This window comes from Octopus sinensis, linkage group LG3 (genome assembly GCF_006345805.1).
Source record: "Octopus sinensis linkage group LG3, ASM634580v1, whole genome shotgun sequence".
NCBI lineage: Eukaryota > Metazoa > Mollusca > Cephalopoda > Octopoda > Octopodidae > Octopus > Octopus sinensis.
In genome coordinates, this window is record NC_042999.1 from 23,344,749 (window position 1) to 23,368,655 (window position 23,907).

Sequence of the window (23,907 nt, forward strand, 5' to 3'; positions counted from 1 at the left end):
GGGTACATCTTATTTCTTTATTGCCCACAAGGGGCTAAACACAGAGGGGATAAACAAGGACAGACAAGGGGATTAAGTCAATTACATCGACCCCAGTGCGTAACTGGTACTTAATTTATCAACCCCGAAAAGATGAAAGGCAAAGTTGACCTTGGCGAAATTTGAACTCAGAACGTAACGGCAGATGAAATCCCGCTAAGTATTTTGCCCGGTGTGCTAACGTTTCTGCCAGCTCGCCACCTTATGGAGTTTTATTCTCCACATAAATAGATTTTGAATTCTAAGAATCTATGATTTTCTTCCTTTCAAATCAAGCTGGTAACATTGGTGTAAATAGATATATTTTGGGATGACTGATTAAAATAGTTCTCCGAAAAAGTGTTCTAGAAGAATGGCAAACAAAAAGATGTGACACTGATTTGATTAAAAAGTTAAGAGAATCGAAAGAAACTACAGCAGAAAAAATTAGAGAACTGCATGGAGTAAAATCAAAAAGTGTGTAAACAAAAAAATTAAAAAAAAAACCCAAAAAACATACCTCATGGATTCAATGTTTTCAAGGTATTTACTGTGATTTTTGGACAGCGTTTCAAACTCACTGATGGTTTCTTTACAGTCAGAGACATTTACTAAATTGGAAAATAATCATATTGAAGGCTATGTTATTTTACACTTTCTCTGTTAATTCAAAATTAAAAAATTCATCTAGGTTCATTTGTATGAATATCATTAATTTTTAAACATGCATAAAGTTCAAAGCAAAATTACTAATTCTTACAAATTATTTAAGGGATGATGATGATGATGATGATGATTCTGTACCTATTTCATCATGTTAGAGCAGGTGGAATAAATATCTCAGGAGAAATTTTATGCCTTCTAAGTTGATTGGTGAAGATGCGTAGCCTGGAGGTTAGGGTTCTGCACTCGCAATCATAAGATTGCAGTTTCAATTCCTGGGCTGGGCAGTGCTTTGTGTTGTATTCTTGAGCAAAACACTTCATTTCACATTGCTTCACTTCAATCACTCATAAATGATTAACCCTGTGACAGACTGGGGTCCCTTTGTTGCCTTAATTGCTTATATGCCATGGAAACTGGGTAAAAGTCCCTTTTAGTCATAGGACCAACAATCCAACATACCTCCATCATCAGCTGCCCCGTGGATATCATTAGAGAGAGACATTATACATACATGTACATTATCAGTCATTTGACTGTGGCCATACTAGAGCACCACCTTTAGTCGAACAAACATGCCAGGACTTATTTTATCAGTCTCTTGACGAACTGCTAAATTATTGGAACGTAAACACACCAACATTGGTTGTCAAGCGATGGTAGGGGGACAAACACAATTCCCCCCCCCCATATATATATATACACAACGGGCTTTTTTCAGTTTCCATCTACTAAATCCACCCACAATGCTTTGGTCAACTTGAGGCTCTAATAGAAGTCACTTGCCCAAGGTGCTACACAGTGGGACTGAACCTGGAACCATGTGGTTGGGAAGCAAGCTTCTTACCACACAGCCATGCCTGCACCATATACACACACACACACACACACACATATAAAAAGAGAGAGAGAGAGTGACATATTGCATACATGTACATTATATATATATATATATATATATATATATCTCATCATCATCATCGTTTAACGTCCGTTTTCCGCGCTAGCACGGGTTGGATGGTTCGACCGGGGTCTGGGAAGCCAGGGGCTGCACCAGGCTCCAGTCTGATCTGGCAGAGTTTCTACAGCTGGATGCCCTTCCTAACGCCAACCACTCCGTGAGTGTAGTGGGTGCTTTTTACGTGCCACCTGCACAGGTGCCAGGGGGGTCCGGCATCGGCCACAATCGGTTGGAGCTTGAGAGAGAGAGAGAGTCATCATCATCATCATTTAACATATTATACAAACATGTATATTATACATAAAATTATCTCTTACCAGATTGCAATTTTTCATGATACATCTGTAAACTGAAGTTGGAGAGTTTAATTAAACTGAAAAGAGAGATAGAAAAATGAATAAGCTAAAGCCTCAGAAGGTCAGCAAAAAATTTAACTAATACTGTACAAGGTACTAATATTTAAAACATAGACCAAAATGTCAACAGCACAGCAGAGAATTCAACAATCTTAACAATACCATGGAATCATTTATGATCAGAACTAAAACAACAGCAACTAATAACTTCTTTATCATTTAAAACTTTATATATTAGAATATTACATACTGCATTTGATGGTATAAAAGATGTTACTTAATTTCAGGATAAAAAAGTTTGGATCTTTACTTTTTGACCGAGAGATTAAAAAAATAATTTTTTGTAACTAAACACTTTCAAACTTCAAACACTGGTAGAATGTGTCATATAAAACATCTTTTAGTGTGTGTGTGTATATATATCACGTGACCGACCAGACCATCAGATATTGTTACACATCGCTGGTCACAATGCGTTCGCATTGTTTTAGCCTTCGAATGACGCCACCCCGCTGGTTAAGCGAGCAGGCCAACAGAAGAAAGAGTGGGAGAAAGAGTGGTGAAAGAGTACAGCAGGAATCACCACCCTCTGCCGGAGCCTCGTGGAGCTTTTTAGGTTTTTTCGCTCAATAAACACTCACAACGCCCAGTCTGGGAATCGAAACCGCAATCCTACGACCGCAAGTCCGCTGCCCTAACCACTAGGCCATTGCGCCTCCACGTGTATATATGTATATATACACACAAACACACAAATATATAAAGACACTACGCTCATTATTATATTAGGAGATGTCAAAAACATTGCCTTACCTAACAATATCCAGTTTTCCTCTTTTGTAGAGACTCTCAACTTTCTCCTAAAATATTAAAAAGAAAACAAAATAAAAAACCCCGAGGAATACACAAATTCAAAAAAATTAAAATTATCCACAAAAAAACTATTTTAAAAATCACATATTGCACAAATAATCATCTTTTGTATATTTTATCCTTCTCATCACCATTTTTACATCTGCTTTGGATTGGATTAGCCTTCTTAACCCTTTCCATGCAAAATTAAATTTCATAATTATTTCAGTAACTATTTCTACTCTAGGTACAAGGCCTTGAAAATTTTATGGGGAAGGGGACTGGTCGTTTATAGCGACCCCAGTGTGTAACTGGTAATTATTTCATCAACCCCGAAAGGATGAAAGGCAAAGTCAACTCAGAACGTAGCGGTAGATGAAATACCTATTTCTTTACTACCCACAAGGGGCTAAACACAGAAGGGACAAACAAGGACAAATCGATTATATCGACCCCAGTGTGTAACTGGTACTTATTTAATTGACCTCGAAAGGATGAAAGGCAAAGTCGACCACGGCGGAATTTGAACTCAGAACGTAGCGGCAGACAAAATACAGCTAAGCATTTCACCCGGCGTGCTAACGTTTCTGCCAGCTTGATGCCTTAATTATTTCAGTAATGATGTTAAAATATCTACCAAACAATAAAATTTGTAATTTTCTGTAAATCATGTTGCCTCAATAAACTTTATATATTTTAATGAAAAAAATAAGTTGCAACTATGACATTCCTTAACAAATGATAGATAGGGATATAAAACTGATTTTTACAGTTAAGGATAATTAAATTTTGAGTGGATTTAATTTTTCAGCATCCTGAAGGGTATTCAACTGCAGAAACAATGCCAAAGTAGACATTGGAGGTACGATGTAGTTCTTGGACCCATCGGATCCTGTGAAACCATTCCAACCCATGGAACATGGACATTAATTGATGACAATGAGGATACGGAAATCTCACAAAAACAATGGATTATTAAAAATATAAAATATATATATATACTAGCAGAATTGCCCGGCGTTGCTCGGGGCTGAATTGCTTGAAAGTACTGTTAATGATTGCACTGAATTATGATGATTATTCAGGCAAATATTGATATAAGCTTACGGAGGGAGATAAGGACTTAACGATCAAACGTGTGCCATTGCATTGTTTTGGGAGAACCAAATTTCTGATGAGCATTATAGGGGCACCAACTTTAAGTTTGAGAAAGTGTGGTGGTAGTCCGGGGTGCTCAAAGGAATTGAGTACCTCTATTGGATAGTTGATGACGTCCTCTGGGTCAGGAGTTGTATCGATAGACTGATATACATAGACTTCCCCAGGAATGAGTTTTAGCATTTCATCATTAATATGGTGAACAGTTTTATTCCTCGGGGCCAGTATAGCCTTTTTGCCAATCCAATCCATATTCTGATAATTAGCTTGTAGATCTGGGAACACTGCATCTCTGAGATCAGAAGGCGTCTTAACAATGGTACAAATGGAATCGATGGCAATATTACCATTTTCATCCCCTGGTATTTTGCCTTCGCCAAGTGCAAGGAGGGTGTGAGGAAATGCTGTTGATGTGATATTACGTCGCATATGAGCACGCATATTGGTGTGAAGTTTGAGAGTTACTTCCGTTTATTTTATAAAATATGCATTAAAATGGAAAAAAATGATGGTAAATTATTTGTAAAATCATAGACTCATCGTAGACGCGCGCTAATACCCAGAAGGGCTCGATATGAATCACGACTATAAGATACCCGGTTTTGGTTAAACTGCATCGCAAAATGTGGGAGTAGTTAGGAATCTAAATCGGAGTAGACAGACACACAACCTTTCTTTTATATATAAATATTTTCGTGCTAAAAAACTTTGTATGGAGTGAATGGTTACCTCTATGGAAATATATACACACACGTTATGCATACATGTGTGCATAGATGAATATATAAATACATTTATATATCTATATACACTTTTGGGCGATCTCTGTGCTACTTAGAGATAACTTTAGATCTTATTTTCGTCCTAAAAAACTTTGTGCGGAGTGAATGGTTACGTGTATGGAAATATATACACACACATTATACATACATCTGTGTATAGATGAATATATAAATACATTTAAATATCTATATACACTTTTGGGCGATCTTTCTGCTACTTGGATATAGGGGCGATGTTTCGCTTGTTGTAGCACACGTTTCCGTCGATTTCCGTAAAAAATGTAAACACTGAATCGGCCATACATACATACATACATACACACACACACACATACATACACACACACATACATGCATACATACATACATATACACATATACCGAGTAAAAAAATTCAGTTATCTCTCTCTTTCACACATTACTCTCTCTGTCTCTTCACACACACTAACAGAAGCACTTCACTTACACAACATACTGTCTGTCTCCCACACTCCATCAAACACACACACACACACACATGTACATCAATGCGTCCCATGCACGGTAACTTCAAAAGAACTTCCCTTGTCATACAATCGCTTTCTCTTAGTCTCTTTCGCTCTCATTACTTATGTAAAAAAAATAAAAGTTTTTTACGGAAATCGACGGAAACCTGTGCTACGACAAGCGAAACATTGCCGATATAGGTCTTATATTCGTCCTAAAAAACTTTCCTGTCACACACGCACGCACACGCACGCACACACACACACACCCTCACACTCGCACGTTAGCTTACAATTTTATTTATATATTTGCGTGTCTATGTGTGTAAAGAGGAAGTGGCAGACTGAAAGAGTCACTCACTACAAAAGGTGAATTACTTTCATTTTATTTGTTGCACACTGTGTGTGTGTGCGTGTGCGTGTGGTGTAAACCACATTAAGAAAAGCATTTGACACACACACCAGAATGTGAGTTTTCTGTAAATTTTGCTTAATTGGAGTTTAAATTTTAAAAAGTGGACCTAGCAAAACCCGATGCATTCTACTCTTAAAAATGCTAAGTAAATTGTAATTGAAGAAATCCTATATTGTAGATTTCTATAACTGACAAAGGGAGGCAGATAAAATCTGCCTTTTATAATAAGAGATATAAAGTGAGATAGGGGTTCTGAGTGTAACCCATTACCTCAATACATCTGACTAATATGAGCATAATGAGATACTCTTATCTACAGGCTGAAACAGCTGTAAGATCCATTATATATGTATTATTCTTATGGTATTATTTTACTTATTGATGTATATTGTTTTAATCTGTATTATTCTGTTGGATTTGGATGTTCCTATTTAATCTAAATAATTAGTTAATAAATTATATGAATTGGTATAATCTGGTAGTTGATGATTGAAAGAAATCTATTCCTCCATTTTCTTATTTTGTATTATATATATATATATATATAAATATGTTTACCTCTTGAATTTCTTTCTCTTTAACCTGAAGCAGCTGGTCTGGAATACAGGCATTAATTAACTGCATATCAAGTTTGTGTTTACTCTCAAAGCTTTTGATGACGGACTGGATTGTCTCTCTGTCAGCATTCTGGGACTGTATCTGATGAAGTATGTCTTTCCACTGGTGTTTGATCTGATGAGAAGAAAACAGGTTTTGATTTTAGAAAATATGAAAAAGAATTAAGATGAAAATAGTGGTAGTGATAAGGAATTGGAAAGGAAACCCAATCACATTTTAAAACTTAACAACCATAAAAGCAAGCAGAGTTGCAAAGAAAACAGATAAAACATGCCGAAGCAGGGAGTTGTGGGGTCAAATACAGTATAGGACACTTACCCAATATAAAACTTCATTTCTTGATTCATCTGTACCATCACAATTTTCTTTAGTGCTGGGTAAAAATTCAAGTAATTCAACAAGATATATAAATAGGTATTTCTGAATATTCATAGTTAGAAACAATGAGATATATTCTACACAGAGCAAACATGCAAGTATATATGGATCAGAACTAGAGGAGAAATTTCAGGTGTGGAAACAAGGATTAGAATCAAAGGGCCTTAGAGTCAACCTAGCTAAAACCAAAGTCCTAATAAGTAGGAAGGCAGGCAAACCACAAATCCCTTCAGGTAGATGGCCCTGCTCGATCTGTAGAAAAGGCGTAAGTAGAAACTCTATAAAATGTACCCATAAGAGGTGCAGCAATATCAAAGGAAGGCTAACTGGGAAGATAGTTTTTGTTTGTGGCAAGATGCTCAGGAGCAATAAATAACACTGAAAATGTGCAGAGAACAACTTCTGTCACATTCCAGGGAGAAAAACTAGAAGTAGTTGATAGCTTCCGTTACCTAGGTGACCAAGTCAGTAGCAGGGGTGAGTGCTTTGAAAGTGTAGCTGCTAGAATAAGAATAGCCTGGGCAAAGTTCAGAGAGCTCCTACCTCTGCTGGTGACAAAGGGCCTCTCACGCAGAGTAAAAGGTAGACTGTATGATGCATGTTTATGAACAGCCATCTGGCTCACCAGTCCCCAGTCAAACCCATGCCAGCATGGAAAGTGGACGTTAAATGATGATGATGATGAATAGATCCTGAGAACTTTCAGAACAAGAGAGCAGGAAACTATGCTGGTTGCATAGAGGGCATTTGCCTCAGTTGTGTGGGTTACTGCTCTCAACTAAGTCTGCCCACATCATCATCATTGTTCAACATCCGCTTTCCATGCTGGCATGGGTTGGACAGTTTGACCGGGGACTGGCAAGCCAAGAGGCTGCGCCAGGCTCCAGTCTGATCTGGCAAGGTTTCTACAGCTGGATGCCCTTCCTAATGCCAACCACTCCAAGAGTGTAGTGGGTACTTTTTACATGCCACCGGCACGAGAGCCAGTCAGGTGGGGGGTGGTATCAACCACGTTCAGATGGTACTTTTTACATGCCACTGGCACAGGGAGCCATTCCGGCGGTACTGTCAACAACCTACATATGAATGGTACTTATTGCATGCCACCAGCAAGGGAGCCAGTGACCACAACTACAATTTCCATTTGGTTGTGATCTGATTTGATTTTGTGTCAAATTAATAGCATAACTTGAAGCAGTTCGGCAGTACCACACCAAGAAGATTGCATCAATAGAACAGCTGAGCTACAAGGAGAGACTGAAAGAACTACAACTCTCCACCCAGGAGTGAAGACAGGAGAGGTGTGCAGTGATATACATATGGAAGATCCTGGATGGGTTGGCACCTGACTTTGGCATCAAGAGCTATACAAGACACAGAACTGGAGCCGTTCAAGAATTTGGACCTGGAGATCTCCATTTCCAGCGACTTTGAGGGCCACCTCCTAGTGGTGCCGGGCATCAACAAAGAGCCCGCCCTTGACTACAAGACAACCAAAGTTTTTTTTTTTTTCCAAGATCTGGGGTCTCCCGCCCCTAAGCCCTAGACCATCACCTAATCACCCTTACCTGTCTTGGTGCTTAACAACAACAGAACTGGACATCACTATATGGTTCCGAAGGTCCCAGCCATCCTATCTATAGTGAGGGCTGTATTGCAATAGCTTGGGATTCAAGGGCCCATGGCTGTGTAATACCATGCCAAAACACCTGAGAGATCTGCATGGAGTTGAAATGGATGCTTTCAGGAAACAACTTAACCTCCTGCTGTCAAAGGCCCCAGATGAGCTTACATTATGGCAAGAAACTTGAAAGAGGGCAGGAATATCAAACTCACTCCTTCACATAAGAAGGGTGATAATACTAACAGTGCCCCAGTATGGCCACAGCCTTTGCACTGAAATGCTTAAAAGAATCAAAGAATATACATATTTTTAGACAGACAGACAATCACTCACTTGTTTTCTTTTAATGCATCCTTTAGACTTGAATTCATGCGGTTTATTTTTTTGAACTGGATTTTGTATTCTTCTGTGAGTTTCCTTGGGAAAGAAAAAAAAAAAATTCATGAATTTCAGTACAATCTGTTAGTTTAGTGGAACATTTTGGCTGTTTACTCAGAATTAGTGCAAGATAGAATATATCTGGAGGTTGGAATCATCATCATCATCATCGTTTAATATCCGTTTTCCATGCTAGCATGGGTTGGACAGTACGACCGGGGTCTGGGAAACCAGGAGGCTGCACCAGGCTCCAGTCTGATCTGGCAGTGTTTCTACAGCTTGGTGCTCTTCCTAACGCCAACCACTCTGTGAGTGTAGTGGGTGCTTTTTATGTGCCAGGGGAGGCTGGCAACGGCCACGATCGGTTGGTGCTTTTTATGTGCCACCGGCACGGAAGCCAGTCAAAGCGGCGCTGGCATCAGCCACGTTCGGATGGTGCTTTTTACGTGCCACCAGCACAGGTATCACAACTACAATGTCCATTTGATTTTTATTTTGATGTTGATGTACTTGACTCAATAGGTCTCCTCAAGCACAGCAGGTTGCCCTTCGATCCCAGGTAAGCACAGCAGGTCGTAACTTTAAATTAAATCTATGGCAAATAGCTATATTGGACATGTACCATATATAACCTAAAACTATATCTGCTGTGATATACTCCCACTTTGAGGAAAGTTCTGAACAATGAGACACCATGGGCCTCTACATGGTCACTCGACATGCTAGAAATAGCCACAAAATTTCCTTTACCCTTTTAACACCAACTTACTTGAAATTGCCCCTAGATCTATGATGCAAATTCCCTGCTTTAAAGTGATCGAAATTAAAATCTTCCCTCAAAATTCCATATCAATTTATGTTTTAAACACCATGTAAATAATGAGACAGTTTTTTTCAATAAAATTTTTATCATTTTCAAAGTTTACTGAAACAAAGCAGTGAATTTCAACAAAAATATGGTAACCAAAATGTTAAATTCAGAGACTGCATCTAAAAAATTTTTTCGAAATGGAAGACACATTGGATGGAATAGTACTAGGTATACTATGCCTAAGGAAAGTAGACGAAGACACTTTTTCACTAGTGTAGCTAGAGTGTGTGCCACCCAGGGCAGCCTTTCAGTTTGTTGCCCCTGGGCCCCCACAAAACATACAAAATCCCTACAGCAGACCTAAAAGTGGTGCTGCCCAGGGCAGACTGCACCCTCCACTCCCTTCTAGCTGCACTAGTTCAACTTTTACAACTAGAATGCTTTTGCTCTTATGCCTGTTTGATGAGAGCTGACAAGAAGCTAAACTGCAAGATGATGCTCAGTTCAGCTTCTCTTGAGTTTGTGCTTATATTGTGTCTATGTAGATCAGAGATGAGAATCATTTCACCGGAGATATTTAAGTAGCAGTTGTATACTGTCAACTTAATGTGACAGTCCCATGAAGGGAATCACACCACCGCTATTTAGCCCTAGGAAGCATCAACGCTTCCTGTCGGCCCTGACACATTTCCTGTGTCCTTATGTTTACAAGGGGGAGACAAGCACCCCCAACAACTAGGCCTGCATCCAGAGACATGTTTCTGAGTCTTGCTCATCATCAGTCTGGAGCAGCAAAGCCTGCAGCTGAAGATACCTGTCTAGACTTGGTAAACATATATATATATATATATATTTTCAATGAAGTATATTCACTGATCACCAAAATTAGAAATGTTAAATTTCTAAATATCTCAAAGAGATATAAGCAGTGGTGGAACGATAGAGCAGTTGTATACTGTCAACTTAATGTGACAGTCCCATGGAGGGAATCACACCACTGCTATTTAGGCCTAGGAAGCATCAACGCTTCCTGTCGGCCTTGACACATTTCCTGTGTCCTTATGTTTACAAAGGGGAGACAAGCACCCCCACCTAGCTAAGCCTGCATCCAGAGACTAGTTTCTGAGTCTTGCTTGTCATCAGTCTGGAGTAGCATGGCTTGCTAGCTGGCTGCAGATGCTTGTCTAGGCCTTGTAAACATATAATAATTCCAGTGGAATAAATAAGTAGCGTTAACCTAATATTGTATGGAAATGTCCAACTGTAAGCTTTCATGAGCCAATGAGGGCACTAACTTGGAAAAGCATGATGGTTCATTCCTTAAAACATAGAGAACAACCACAGATGTGTGGGTAAGAAGTTTGCTTCGCAAACCACAGTTACTAGTTCAGTTTCACTGTGTGGTACTTTGGGCAAGTACCTTCTACTATAGGTTCAGACAGAGCTGTGCCTTGTCAATGAATTTACTTGATGGGAACTTTGTGGAAGCCTGTCATATGCATGTGTATATGTGTGCATGTGTGTGATCATCATCGTCATTTAACATTTCTTTTTCCATGTTGGCATGGGTTGGATGGTTTGACAGGAGCCATACCAGGTTCCATTGTCTGTTTTGGTATGGATTCTACAGCTGGATGCCCTTTCTAATGCCAACCACTCGACAGTGTGTACTAGATGCGATGTGTGTGTTTAGAGAGAGAGAGATAGAGTGAGGAATTGATAAAAACTATACACAAGGCACAGGAGTGGCTGTGTGGTTGTGGTAAGTAGCTTGCCTACTAACCACATGGCTCTGGGTTCAGTCCCACTGCGTGGTACCTTGGGCAAGTGTCTTCTACTATAGCCACAGGCCGACCAAAGCTTTGTGAGTGGATTTGGTAGACGGAAACTGAAAGAAGCCCGTCGTATATATGTATATATATGAGTGTGTGAGTTTGTCCCCCCAACATCGCTTGACAACCGATGCTGGTGTATTTACATCCCCGTAACATAGTGGGTTGGCAAAAGAGACCAATACAGTAAGAATAAGTCCTGGGGTCAATTTCCTTGACTAAAGGCAGTGCTCCAGCATGGCCACAGTCAAATGACTGAAACAAGTAAAAGAGTACAAGAAAATACTAGAGCTGTACAACTTAACAGATATGAGATGTTCAGGAGCTGAATATAAAGGGAGAGAGAGATTCCTAACACATTTAATGTAGAATCTAGGTGGTCAAAGATGGATTATTCAGATAACATGACAACGATAATGAGGAATGGAAGCGAATATAAGCTTACTTTGTAGCCTCTTGCCATTTCCAGTAGAGTTTTAGATTCTCATCAATGCTCACCAACAATGACTGGACATTTTTGATTGTGGCACATTTCAGGATCTTCGGAATGTGGGCTGCTTGAGGAAGTGAGGGCTTCAGTGTTGGACATCTAAGATAACCATCTTTGATATTACCTACAGCAATAGATACAACAACAGAAAAAAAAATAATATATATTAAAGAACAGATATAAAGAAATAAGAACGCCTTACTTCCCTGGGCATGGATACATTGAAACTCTGACGTCTGGCAGCTGACTTGGCAGACACCCATAAAATTATCAACCATCTTACTAACAATAACTCTGAGCACCTTTTCAAACTCTACCTGTCTAACACCCGTGGACATGTTTACAAAGTTAGAAAACAGCACAGCTCCCATGACTTTCGGAAACATTTTTTCACGCTAAGAGTTGCTGAAGTATGGAACAAACTGCCGGCATCAGTTGTTAGTTGTCGGAGCACTGCATCCTTCAAAACTTCCATGCTTCCTGAGATTTGCCAACACTACACCTGATTTTCTCCCCTCCAAACACACGCAAGCATGTATCTGACTCATACACTGTTCACTTTCCAGACATTTGTACATTACTGCATATGCTTTATACGCACTTTTGACAAGTTGTAGTGCACCTGAGCACTGTATACAATAATTTCATTATTATTATTATTATTATTATTATTATTATAAGAACAAAAATAATTAAAGGATCTGCAATTCATTAAGGGTCATAGAAGATGACAGTTGTCATCATCTTTAATAAAAAATGCAAAATTTTGTTTGTCTGTTGGAGACGCCTGTACCTCTGTCTACATATATATACTCTACATATGTATATTATGCCATTTTGGAATCAGGATAATCCTGGGACTGAAAATCTGCCCTTCATTTGGTTCTTGAACATCCAGCATTGGGATCAGATCTTGATGAGGGTCTGTTATATGCTAACAGTTGAAAATTCAAATTTTAAAAGAACTCCAAAAATTTGTGAACATACAAGTTTTTCCTTTAAACTGAATTTAAAGTAATACCATATTGTCAGGCTTCCAATAAATGCTTTATCATTACTGCCCTCTTTAATTTGGGGCTGCAGGAGTCAGGTTAAAAGTCTGCACAGAGTGTCGCTTTTAAGCTAGTAACCATTGTTTTAACGTCTACTTTTTCTAGCTCACATGTGTAGAATGGAATCTGTTAAGTCAGGTTTTCTACAACTGGATGCCCTTCCTGTCAATTTTCACCTGTTTCCAAGCAAGGTCATATTTCTCCATAGTTAGACAAGTTTTTCACGGAAGACTTGAAAGGAACGATTTTGCTTGTATGATGATGATGCACATCCAACAACTATTACATGCTGTCTAGACCAGGGTACACACACACACAAAGTGTGGCTCTCAAAGACACAAATGATGACTCTGAAGAGTACAGTTACTGAAACACTGTGACCATAATAAAAAGACAAAAAAAAAGATATGTCTGAACGTATCAGCATATAATTTAGATAATCCCGCATCTCAATAACTGAAGCAAAATCTTGTAAGTTAAGACTAGATTAAGCTATGTTACAGAAAAAAAAAATCAGTGAAGAAGTAGCTATACAATAAATATAAAGAGAAAAAAAAATTTTTATTACATTCTTTTTTCAGTGTTTTGAGTAAAACATATCTGGACAAGTAGAAGAGGAATTGCTCAAATTTGTAACCTCCAGGTGACAGGAACAGAGATGGGAACACGGAATTAAATCCTGCTTCTGGATCCTCCTGGGAAATAGAAATAGATGAAAGACAAATTTATTTGGTTAGATATGATGGATTCTCTAGTTATATATGTCCCTGGAGAAGGACATCATGCTCGGAATGGTCAGTGGCAAGAGAATAAGATGCCGACCAAGAACCCACTGGCTTGACACCATCAGGAGTGAAACCGGAATGGACATGGCCAATCTGAAGGAAGCGGCCCAGGATAGAACTGACTGGAGGACACTGATCCAACGAGTGAACGAGAGTCAACTTCGACTGAGTGGATAGAGAGAGATATGTACCATTTGTATTAACTTAAATGGAGATGAAAATATATATACATATATATATATATAATTAAGGGTTAAGCAACAAGTTGCTTCACCACATACCAAAAATTTAGAAATAGCAGCCAAAAGACAGCTCATTTCTTTTTACTACAGATATGACTCCACAGATAACAATATTTGTAACTCACATAGGCAAAAAGAAGAAAAATAACGAAATCAAACAGTCTTCGATTAATTATGGACACGTTTCTGGATTAGAATTATACAAATTCATTTCCATCCTCAACATAATATTTCGAGAATTTATAAATTTGCAAATGCTATGAACCTACCCTTTGCATCCCGATCAAGCGGGATGCAAAGGCATGGGTTTGATAGGAGCTGGCCAGGTAGAAGTCTGCACCAGACTTCTATGACTGTCTTGGCAGGATTTTTACAGCTGGATACCCTTCCTTACACCAACCACCCAGCAGAGTGGATTAAATATATATATGTGTGTGTGTGTGATTGTTCCCCTTACTGCTTGACAACTGCAGTTGGTTTGTTTATGTCCCAATAACTTAGTGGTTCAGCAAAAGGGGCCAACAGGATAAATACCAAGGGTTTATTTATTCACCTAAATCAGCATGGTTGCAATCCAATGACTGAAAACTAGTAAAAGATAAGACTAAGCAGACGAATTATGGTGAAAAATCAAAGAAAAACTTGAACCTACCTGTGCAATTTTGTTTAGCCAGTTGCAAAGTTCCTTTCTGAAGTATTGTTCTTGCTTCTTGTCAAAGACTGGCCAGAATCCTCTGCAAGAAAGAAAAAACATGGTCCTTGGGATGGAAAAAGAGGAATTGTTGAAGCAAACATTTCCATAGCCAAATTATTTTTCTTAGCTTTACTGTGTGGGAACCAAGTATACTGTTTTGATGTATGTCCACTTGAGACAGGGGAACTTGTCTTCTGACAGAGAGGTCATCATATGATGATCATCATTGTTTAATGCCCACTTTCCATATTAGCATGGGTTGGACGATTTGACAGAGGACTGGTTAGGAAGGGCACCCAGCTGTAGAAACTCTGCCAGATCAGATTGGAGCCTGGTGCAGCCATCTGGTTCACCAGTCCTCAGTCAAATCATCCAACCCATGCTAGCATGGAAAGTGGAAGTTAAACGATGATGATAATGATTTCTTTACAATAAACACAAGGAGTTGCAAACATGCAATGTAAAAACAAGACACACACCCTTCAAGAATACTGAGGCAGATGTTGTGTAACTCCTGCTAGATCAACCCTAACTGAGAGACCCTTTTATCAAAAGGCATTCCAGCCAATAACCTTTCTGTCCTTTTACTGGACATTGCATTGTTGGACTACATTAACGTGTTGCTCCCATTTCAAGAAGAAAGAGTGTGATGAGAGAGAGAGATCAGGCTGCTACTTCTAGCAGGGTGAACACCATAAAGGTACTCCCAGCCAGCTTGAAATGAGGAAAATGAAAGCAAGAGAGAGAGAAAGACTTCCAGATGATTTACATCAATAGTTCTCAAGAGGGGTTCACATGACCCTTGGGGGCCCAGATAAGATTTTGTTGTTAAAATTTACATGCAACAAATTGGTTATACTTCTATAATACAAAAGAGATTTCATAATTTTTTATACAAATCCTAATAATATTTAATGATAAAAATATAATAGGATTTTATCTAAGCATCAAATGGCTATAGGGGTCCAGCTGAGTAAAAAAGGAATCATAAAGGGTCCATAGGCAAAAAAAAAAAAAATGTTGATTTATAGTTTTAGGAATAATAACTGTTTGCACAAAGTGTTTGAGTGAAATGAGGAAGAAAAAGGGAGAGGAGGAAGAGCAAGGAAAAGAAGGAAGAGGTGGTGCCAGAAACAGGTGAACTGAGTGGTGCGGGGGTAAATCTAGGAGTGAAACAAAATATATATATATATATATATAAAAGTAGGAAAAATGTGTTTTCATACCTGAATCTTGTTTTAGCTTCTTCAGGGTCCAGCTTCTCCATTAGAAAATAAAGGATTGGGAGGGCTCCTTTGTTGTTGGGTACAGCAAACATATTTCTGAAATGATAATAATCTCTTTTGTGAGTCACAGGGGCATAGATGAGGGGGACATCACAAGGACAGGCAACAATTTGTGTGGGGATTTATATAAGGGATAGGGCATCCAGCTATAGAAACCTTGCCAGTACAGACTGAAGCCTGATTGCTGCCTCCTGGATTACCAGTCCTCAGTCAAACCATCCAACCCATGCCAGCACGGAAAGCAGACATTAAACAATGATGATGATGATGCTAGGGTGAAAGAAGTGGAAAAGATAGTGAAATGTGACAGCAAAAGTATATACAGTATACAAATGCAGCCTCCTGGCTTCCCAGACCCCGGTCAAACTGTCCAACCCATGCTAGCATGGAAAACAGACATTAAACGATGATGATGATGCAAGTGTGTGATAAAATGAATGATGCAGTCCTTCTGATACAGGAGAAACTGGATCGCATGACCAGTGGAGCACATCCTTTCTACCGGAAACGGAAAAGTAAATACTCCAGTCCAGCCAAATGTGGATTGGGGCAAGGTACTAAGGAGGCAACGTGAGCAGGTGTCACCTCTGCTTGACCTTTCAGAGATAATTTTCTCTCAGCCCATTTCTAAGTGAGATTGGCCATCCTGCATGTAACCTCGTCCCAGTTCTTCTCCACTGGGAAGTCGGGGCCAAACCAGACATCGAGCAATTTCACCATTTCACCTGTCCATCGACCTGCTGTGTTGTTTGTTGACATAGAATTGCCTCTGCAGTTGCTAAGCTGCAAGGGAGATCAACAACCTGAACATCTGCGGTGTCTGACACTATTATTGTGATGTCATCTGCATATGCCAAAACAAATCTCCCACATCCCAGTTTGAAAGGATGCCCCTTAAGAGATCTAGCTTCCGCAGCAATGGCTCAAGTGCCAGAATGTATAGAAGAGATGACAGAGGACACTCCTGACAGATTGAGTGTCAGACATGAAACAAGTCTTGAGAGGTGGCCATTTACTTTTAACACCAAGTGCCAGTGTGCATTGTTGCAATCCAGCCACTGAAAATGGGCCTGAAACCAGCTGCTTTTAGGACAACTGTCAAGAAGCGATGGTTGACCCTATCATGATCCAAACTGATCCAAGGCCCACTAATACCAGAATTGCTACCCATTCCCTCTATGGTGTAATGCGTGAGGTAGAGGTTGCCGTAGATGGATCTACTGAGGATAGCACATGTTTGAGCTTCTCTGATCAAACCATCCAACCTCTTAAAATTTTAGCTAAAGTAATATTGGTTTTAAATTTTGACACAAGGGTAGCAATTGCCAGGACAGGGGTTAAGACGATTACATCAACCCCAGTGCTCGACTGGTACACCACACATTCTCTTCCAATTAAGTTTTATATATATCATCATCATCATCGTTTAACATCCGTTTTCCATGCTAGCATGGGTTGGACAGTTCAACTGGGGTCTGGGAAGCCAGAAGGCTGCGCCAGGCCCAGTCTGATCTGGCAGTGTTTCTACAGCTGGATGCCCTTCCTAATGCCAACCACTCCGTGAGTGTAGTGGGTGCGTTTACGTGTCACTGACACGGACGCCGGTCAGGCGACGCTAGTGTAAATATTTGTGTGTCTGTGTTTGTCCCCCCAACCTTCACTTGATAACTGATGTTGGTGTGTTTACATCCCTGTAACTTAGCAGTTCGTCAAAAAGAGACCAATAGAATAAGTCCTGGGGTCAATTTGTTCAACTAAAGGCAGGGCTCCAATATGGCCACTGTCAAATGGCTGATGTAAGTAGCTTGCTAACCAACCACATGGTCCCAGCTTCACTCCCACTGTGTGGCATCTTGGGCAAGTGTCTTCTGCTATAGCCCCAGGCCAACCAATGCCTTGTGAGTGGATTTGGTAGACGGAAACTGAAAGAAGCCTGTTGTATATATGTGTATGTGTATATATATATATATATATATATATATGTATGTGTGTGTGTGTGTGTGTGTGTGTTTGTTCCCCTAGCATTGCCTGACAACCGATGCTGGTGTGTTTACGTCCCCGTCACTTAGCGGTTCGGCAAAAGAGACCGATAGAATAAGTACTGGGCTTACAAAGAATAAGTCCCGGGGTCGATTTGCTCGACTAAAGGCGGTGCTCCAGCATGGCCGCAGTCAAATGACTGAAACAAGTAAAAGAGTAAAAGAGAGAGTAAAGAGTATATACTAAAAATTACTATACTTACTCATTGTATTGTAAATGGTCTTTCTTTTCTTGAGCTTCTCGATCAAAGCCCAACAGTAAAATATTGGTGAAAAACGACTGGCGTAGTCTTTGCTGCTGTTCATTCACTCTCAATTTCTTGATTGCACTTGGCTCCTTTGAAATTAAGAAATGGAATTATTTATGATTATGCTACTACACATGGTACACACTAAGTTATTGTAGATGTTGAACAAGTGTTGTCAGCTCTGTTTGAGCAGATCTATACCATAGAAGTAATTTTTTTCTTTTTAACCCTTTCGTTATTGTATTTATTTTGAGATGCACTGTGTTTCTTTCAATTACTTTAAATATAACAAAGAATTTAGTAAAATAACTTAGTTATCATTCAAGTAGTGTTAGGATCATAAATTATGACTAAGGTTTGGTGGAAGATTTTAGTTCAAAACTTATGGAAACAAGACATTTGTAATACAGAGGCAGTTTCTGCAGGGTTGTTATCGAAAGAGTTAAGAATTGTTTCTCTATTATATATTTTAACCCTTTTTGTTACCATATTTCCGTTGAGATGCTCTGTGTTTCTTTCAATTAATTTTAAATATAACAAAGAATTTAGTAAAATAACCTAGTTATCATTAAGCTAGTGTTAGGAACATAAATTGTGACTAAGGTTTGGTAGAAGATTTTAATTCAAAACTTATGAAAACAAGACATTTATACTTAAGAGCCAGAGCTAGTTTCAGCCGGGTTGGTAATGAAAGGATTGAAGGACTGAATATCATGGTGTGGAGGAAAACAAGACGATGATAATGAGTTCTAGAGAGTAGCTGTTCAAGGAAAGAAGCTATTAGAATAAAAGGGTTTATGAATAACAGGAAACTCAACAGAGAAATGATGCACCAAGGAAGAGAAGTGGGTTTCAGGCGGGTTGCCTTGATGCACCAAGGAAGAGAGCCGGTTTCAGCTGGGTTGGTAAAAAAAGGGTTAAGCATTCAGATTACTTTGTCAAATGTAATGCTTGTATATTCACATTGTTTTGAATTAATCATGCTTTATCTCCATAGCTTTGAGATGTCAATGATGCAATTGTTTACTTTAGGAATTTTAATGTAGGGTAGGTGCAAGGGGCCAGATCTGGTTAGTTGCAAGATAAAACAAAGCAGAATATTTTGGCTGGATATGACCAGATTAAATGCTAAAGGGTTAAACTTTTAGCCAAGGGGAAGGCACATGACCTAGTGTTTAGTGTTGTCTTCTCATCATCATTTAACGTCCGCTTTCCATGCTGGCATGGGTTGGATGGCTCAACTGAGGACTGGCAAGCCAAGAGGCAGCACCAGGCTCCAATCTGACCTGGCAAGGTGTCTACAACTGGATGCCCTTCCTAATGCCAACCACTCCGAGAGTGTAGTGGCTGCTTTTAAGACTGTGAGTTCAATTTCTGAACCAGGCAGTGCATAGTGTTCATGAGCAAAACACTTCGTCTCACATCAGTTTAATCTATTCAGCTGTAAGTGAGTAACCCTACAAGACATTGGTATCCTGTTCAGGAAAAATGGCGTGACCCCAGTCACTTATATGCTGTAAAAACTGGGTAAAACTAGCCTTATGGGTCCCAGGATTAGAGACAATAATGTTTAGGGCTTGATGGTGATAATGATGGGAGCAGTGCCTCTGAGATTGGTGGGGAAGGAGGTATCTCCAAAGTGGTAACATGGCCAGAATCCTTGCAACAGAGAGGACACCACCAAAGACATCTGATGGCAGTGCTGAACTGGGAAGTGGTTGTCTGTTATTCAAATAGGTCATGGCAAGATTTAAATTCAGAGTGCAAAGAGCTGGAACAAATACCACAAGGTATCTGCTTTAATGTTCTTACAGTGATATTGATCCACAGTCTTGGATTGATACTGTTTTATTGATCCCAAAACTATGAAAAGGAAAGCTGACCTCAGTGAGAATTGAACACAGAACACTAAGTTGGAACAGATACAACAAAGTATTCTATCCAACACTCTAACAACCCTGCCTACTTGACTGACTAAAGTATTTGCTTGGTTTATCCAACCAAGACCATCTCCGTCTTTCTTAAGGACATCTTATTCTAAGATTTAAGACTTAAAATATAGCACCAGTTTTAAACTTGATAGCAAAGAGGGTTTACTTTTTTTTAGGGGAGAGAGAGAGAGGCAGCATATGAATTACGTGCTTCACTGAATAGATCAATCAGCAACATGTGATTGATATTGATTTGACATATTCTAAATTAACGACAAAGTAGCAGTCAGATGACATGCATAGGAAGATTTATATAGATATTTATATTTCATTTATATTTCATACCATTTATATATATACTAGTACTATGGCCTGGCGTTGCCGGGTCATAGTATTAGTGCATGCATATATAGCTGCGTGCATGCACACATACACGCAAGTACTGTCCAAATCTCCGATCACTCACATACAGCTAGCTGGCATTCAATCGGCATATCAAGTTTTGGGCATTTTGATTGGGTTTTAGACAGAAAATTCACAAAAAAGTCACTTCTATTGATTTTTTTAATGGCTTTGCGGGGTGACTGGGGAAATGTAAAGATGTGCATGACCACCCTTGGATGGTTTTGAATGACCATAGAAAGTGCGAGCCCTCTAACTGAAAAATTGTGGATTTGTATAAAGGACACGCACGCAGACATTTTGCCGTTTATATATTTAGAGATTTCGTACCATTTTCAGACGTCTTCAAGCCGATCAAATAAAACATCACAATGTAATGCTATGAGTAAAATAGTTCATACCACAGTGAAAGTACTGTAGCACCCACTTGCTTTAACATATTAATACATTCCCATTCAGAATGAAGATGAATGGCTCAATGGTTAGAGCATCAAGCTCACAATCATGAGGTAGCGAGTTTGATTCCCGGGCCGGGCTGCGTGTTGTGTTCTTGAGCAAGACACTTTTATTGCATGTTGCTCCAGTTCACTCAGCTGTAGAAATGAGTTGCAATGTCACTGGTGCCAAACTGTATTGGCATTTGCCTTTCCCTTGGATAACATCAGTGGCATAGAGAAGGGAGGCTGGTAAGCATGGGTAAATGCTGGTTGTTGATAAACAATCTTGCCCAGCAGGGAAATTTTCTAGGAGCAATCCCATGGTCATTCATGGCTGAAGGGTGTCTTTTTACATTCCCATTATTATAGGTAACTTCAATGGTTGGAGCAGCTTAATGAAAAAATGGGTTCTTTCTTTCTTTTGTATGTGTAGGGAACTTCATACCAAACCAGGCTATTTTCAAGGACTATAGGTTGTGATTTCAGAAAAATTTGGTTGCTATTTCTAGCAGATGAACCAGCCATGTAAATATAGATAGGACAATAGCTGAGATTTGAGCAAGATACGGTGACCATTTGTACCAGGATTATATTATCCAATATCTCACTTTCAAGATAGCAGGCCAACAGAAGCAGCAGAACCACTTTATCTTAATTTGTCCTTTCTTATCTAAAACAGTGAGTGATTTGAGGGTGATACAGCTACTGTTTGCAGCAGGTGTACTATCATGTAAACATACATAAGGCAGCATGCTGTGATTTGAAGGTGATCTGGAAGATCCTAGGCATAAACAGGATATGCAATTTTGTTTCAATTTGTCTACCTAGTTTCATTAAACACAAGCTTGCAAACACACACATTTCACACTCTCTTTGTTTTAATGTCCTCTACTGCATGCTTGCATGGGTTGGGTGGAGTTAACTGAGTTTGATTTTCTATGGCTGGATACCCTTCCTGTCAATAACACTCACCTTTTTCTAAGTATCCTTTATCTTTTACTCGCTTCAGTTAGTTGACTGTGGCCATGCTGGGGCACCACCTTGAAGGGTTTTAGTCAAACAAATCGACTTCAGAACTTATTTTTTTCAAGCCTAGTACGTATTTCAACAGTATCTTTTGCCAAACCGCTAAGTTACAGGGACATAAACACCAATACCAGTTGCCAAGTGGTGGTGGGGAACAAGCACAGACAGTAGCTGTGTGGTAAGAAGCTTGCTTCCCAACCACATGGTTCTGGGTTCAGTCCCACTGCATGGCACCTTGGGCTGGAGTCTTCTATAGCCCCAGGCTGACCAAAGCCTTGCAAGTGGATTTGGTAGATGGGAGCTAAAAGAAACCTGTTGTATGTTTGTGTGTCTGTGTTTGTCTTCCACCACCACTTGATAACTGGTGTTGGTGCATTTACATCTCTGTGACTTAACAGTCCAGCAAAAAAATGTCCAATGGAATAAGTACCAAGTTTAAGAAAATAATTATAGAAATGGAAATTGTAGTTGTGATACCTGTGCCGGTGGCACGTAAAAAGCACCATCTGAACGTGACCAATGCCAGCACTGCCTTGACTGGCACCTGTGCCGGTGGCACGTAAAAAGCACCAACAGATTGTGGCCATTACCAGCCTCCCCTCGAACCTGTGCTGGTGGCACGTAAAAAGCACCCACTTCACTCACGGAGTGGTTGGTGTTAGGAAAGGCATCCAGCCGTAGAAACACTGCCAGATCAGACTGGAGCCTGGTGCAGCCTTCTGGCTTCCCAGATCCCCGGTCGAACCGTCCAACCCATGCTAGCATGGAAAACTGATGTTAAACGATGATGATGATGAAGTTGCTGTATTTGACTAAAATTCATCACGGTGCTACGCCACATGGCCACAGTCTAATACTGAAACAATTAAAAGGAAAAAGATAAAGGAACTAGTTTTGTCTTTATTAATTTACCGTTTTATATGTAAGTCAACGCAAAGGTTCTTACATAAATCCATCTTTTGTCTTTTGCTTGTTTCAGTAATTTGATTGTGGCCATACTGGAACACTGCCATGAAGGGTTTACATCATCATCATCATCATTTAACGTCCGCTTTCCATGCTAGCATGGGTTGGACGATTTGACTCATGGAGTGGTTGGCATTAGAAAGGGCATCCAGCTGTAGAAACACTGCCAGATCAGACTGGAGCCTGGAGCAGCCTCCTGGCTTCCCAAACCCCGGCCGAACTGTCCAACTCATGCTAGCATGGAAAATGGACGTTAAATGATGATGATAATACTTATTCTATCAGTCTCTTATGGTGAACAGCTAGTTTATGGGGATGTAAACAAACTAACACTGGTTACCAAGCAGTGGGGGAGGGCAAACAAAAACACACACATCAGCTGGTATTTGCTTGGTTATGACGACAAGGGTTCCAGTTGATTGGTTGAATGGAACAGCTTGCTAAGGAAAATAACGTGCAAGTGGCTGAGCACTCCACAGACATGCGTACCCTTAATAAGGTCCTCAAGGAGATCCAGCATGACATGGAATGTGACAAGGGTACCCATGTCTGTAGACTGCTCAGTCAGTTGATGTGTGCTTTTGTGTTTGTCCTCCACTGCTTGGTAACCAGTATTGGTTTATTTACATCCCCATAAATTAACAGTTCCAAGTAGGAGACTGATAGAATAAATACCAGAGTTTAAAATTAAAAAATAAATACAAGAGTCAACTGAATTACAGGTACAACTCATTTTTACCAGCTGGGCAGACTGGTGCAATGTGAAATAAAGAGTCTTGCTCAAGGACATAATGAACCACTGAGAATTGAACTCACAACTTTATGATCATGAGCCAAATTCTCTAACCACTAAGCCATGTGCCTACATATATGTATATACACAATAGGCTTCCACAAAGTTTAGGTTTACCAAATTCAGTCACAAAGTTGTGGTTGGCCCAAGGCTATAAGAGAAGACACTTGCCCGTGGTACTGCAC

At 39.7% G+C, this 23,907-nt stretch overlaps 1 protein-coding gene across 2 annotated transcripts in view; it reads right to left on the bottom strand.

The window, feature by feature from the left end:
* LOC115209829 (HAUS augmin-like complex subunit 6) overlaps positions 1-23,907 on the bottom strand; it is a 50,367-nt gene that overhangs the window by 20,678 nt on the left and 5,782 nt on the right. For both annotated transcript variants that reach the window (XM_036500889.1, XM_029778391.2), the window contains exons 2-12: positions 18,123-18,256; positions 15,821-15,916; positions 14,553-14,634; positions 13,442-13,568; positions 11,777-11,945; positions 8,644-8,727; positions 6,627-6,681; positions 6,249-6,422; positions 2,812-2,858; positions 1,960-2,015; positions 539-629 (exon numbers count right to left, since the gene is read on the bottom strand). In XM_036500889.1, coding sequence (XP_036356782.1) covers positions 539-629; positions 1,960-2,015; positions 2,812-2,858; positions 6,249-6,422; positions 6,627-6,681; positions 8,644-8,727; positions 11,777-11,945; positions 13,442-13,568; positions 14,553-14,634; positions 15,821-15,916; positions 18,123-18,256 — 1,115 coding nt within the window. The remainder of the gene's footprint in view (positions 1-538; positions 630-1,959; positions 2,016-2,811; positions 2,859-6,248; positions 6,423-6,626; positions 6,682-8,643; positions 8,728-11,776; positions 11,946-13,441; positions 13,569-14,552; positions 14,635-15,820; positions 15,917-18,122; positions 18,257-23,907) is intronic.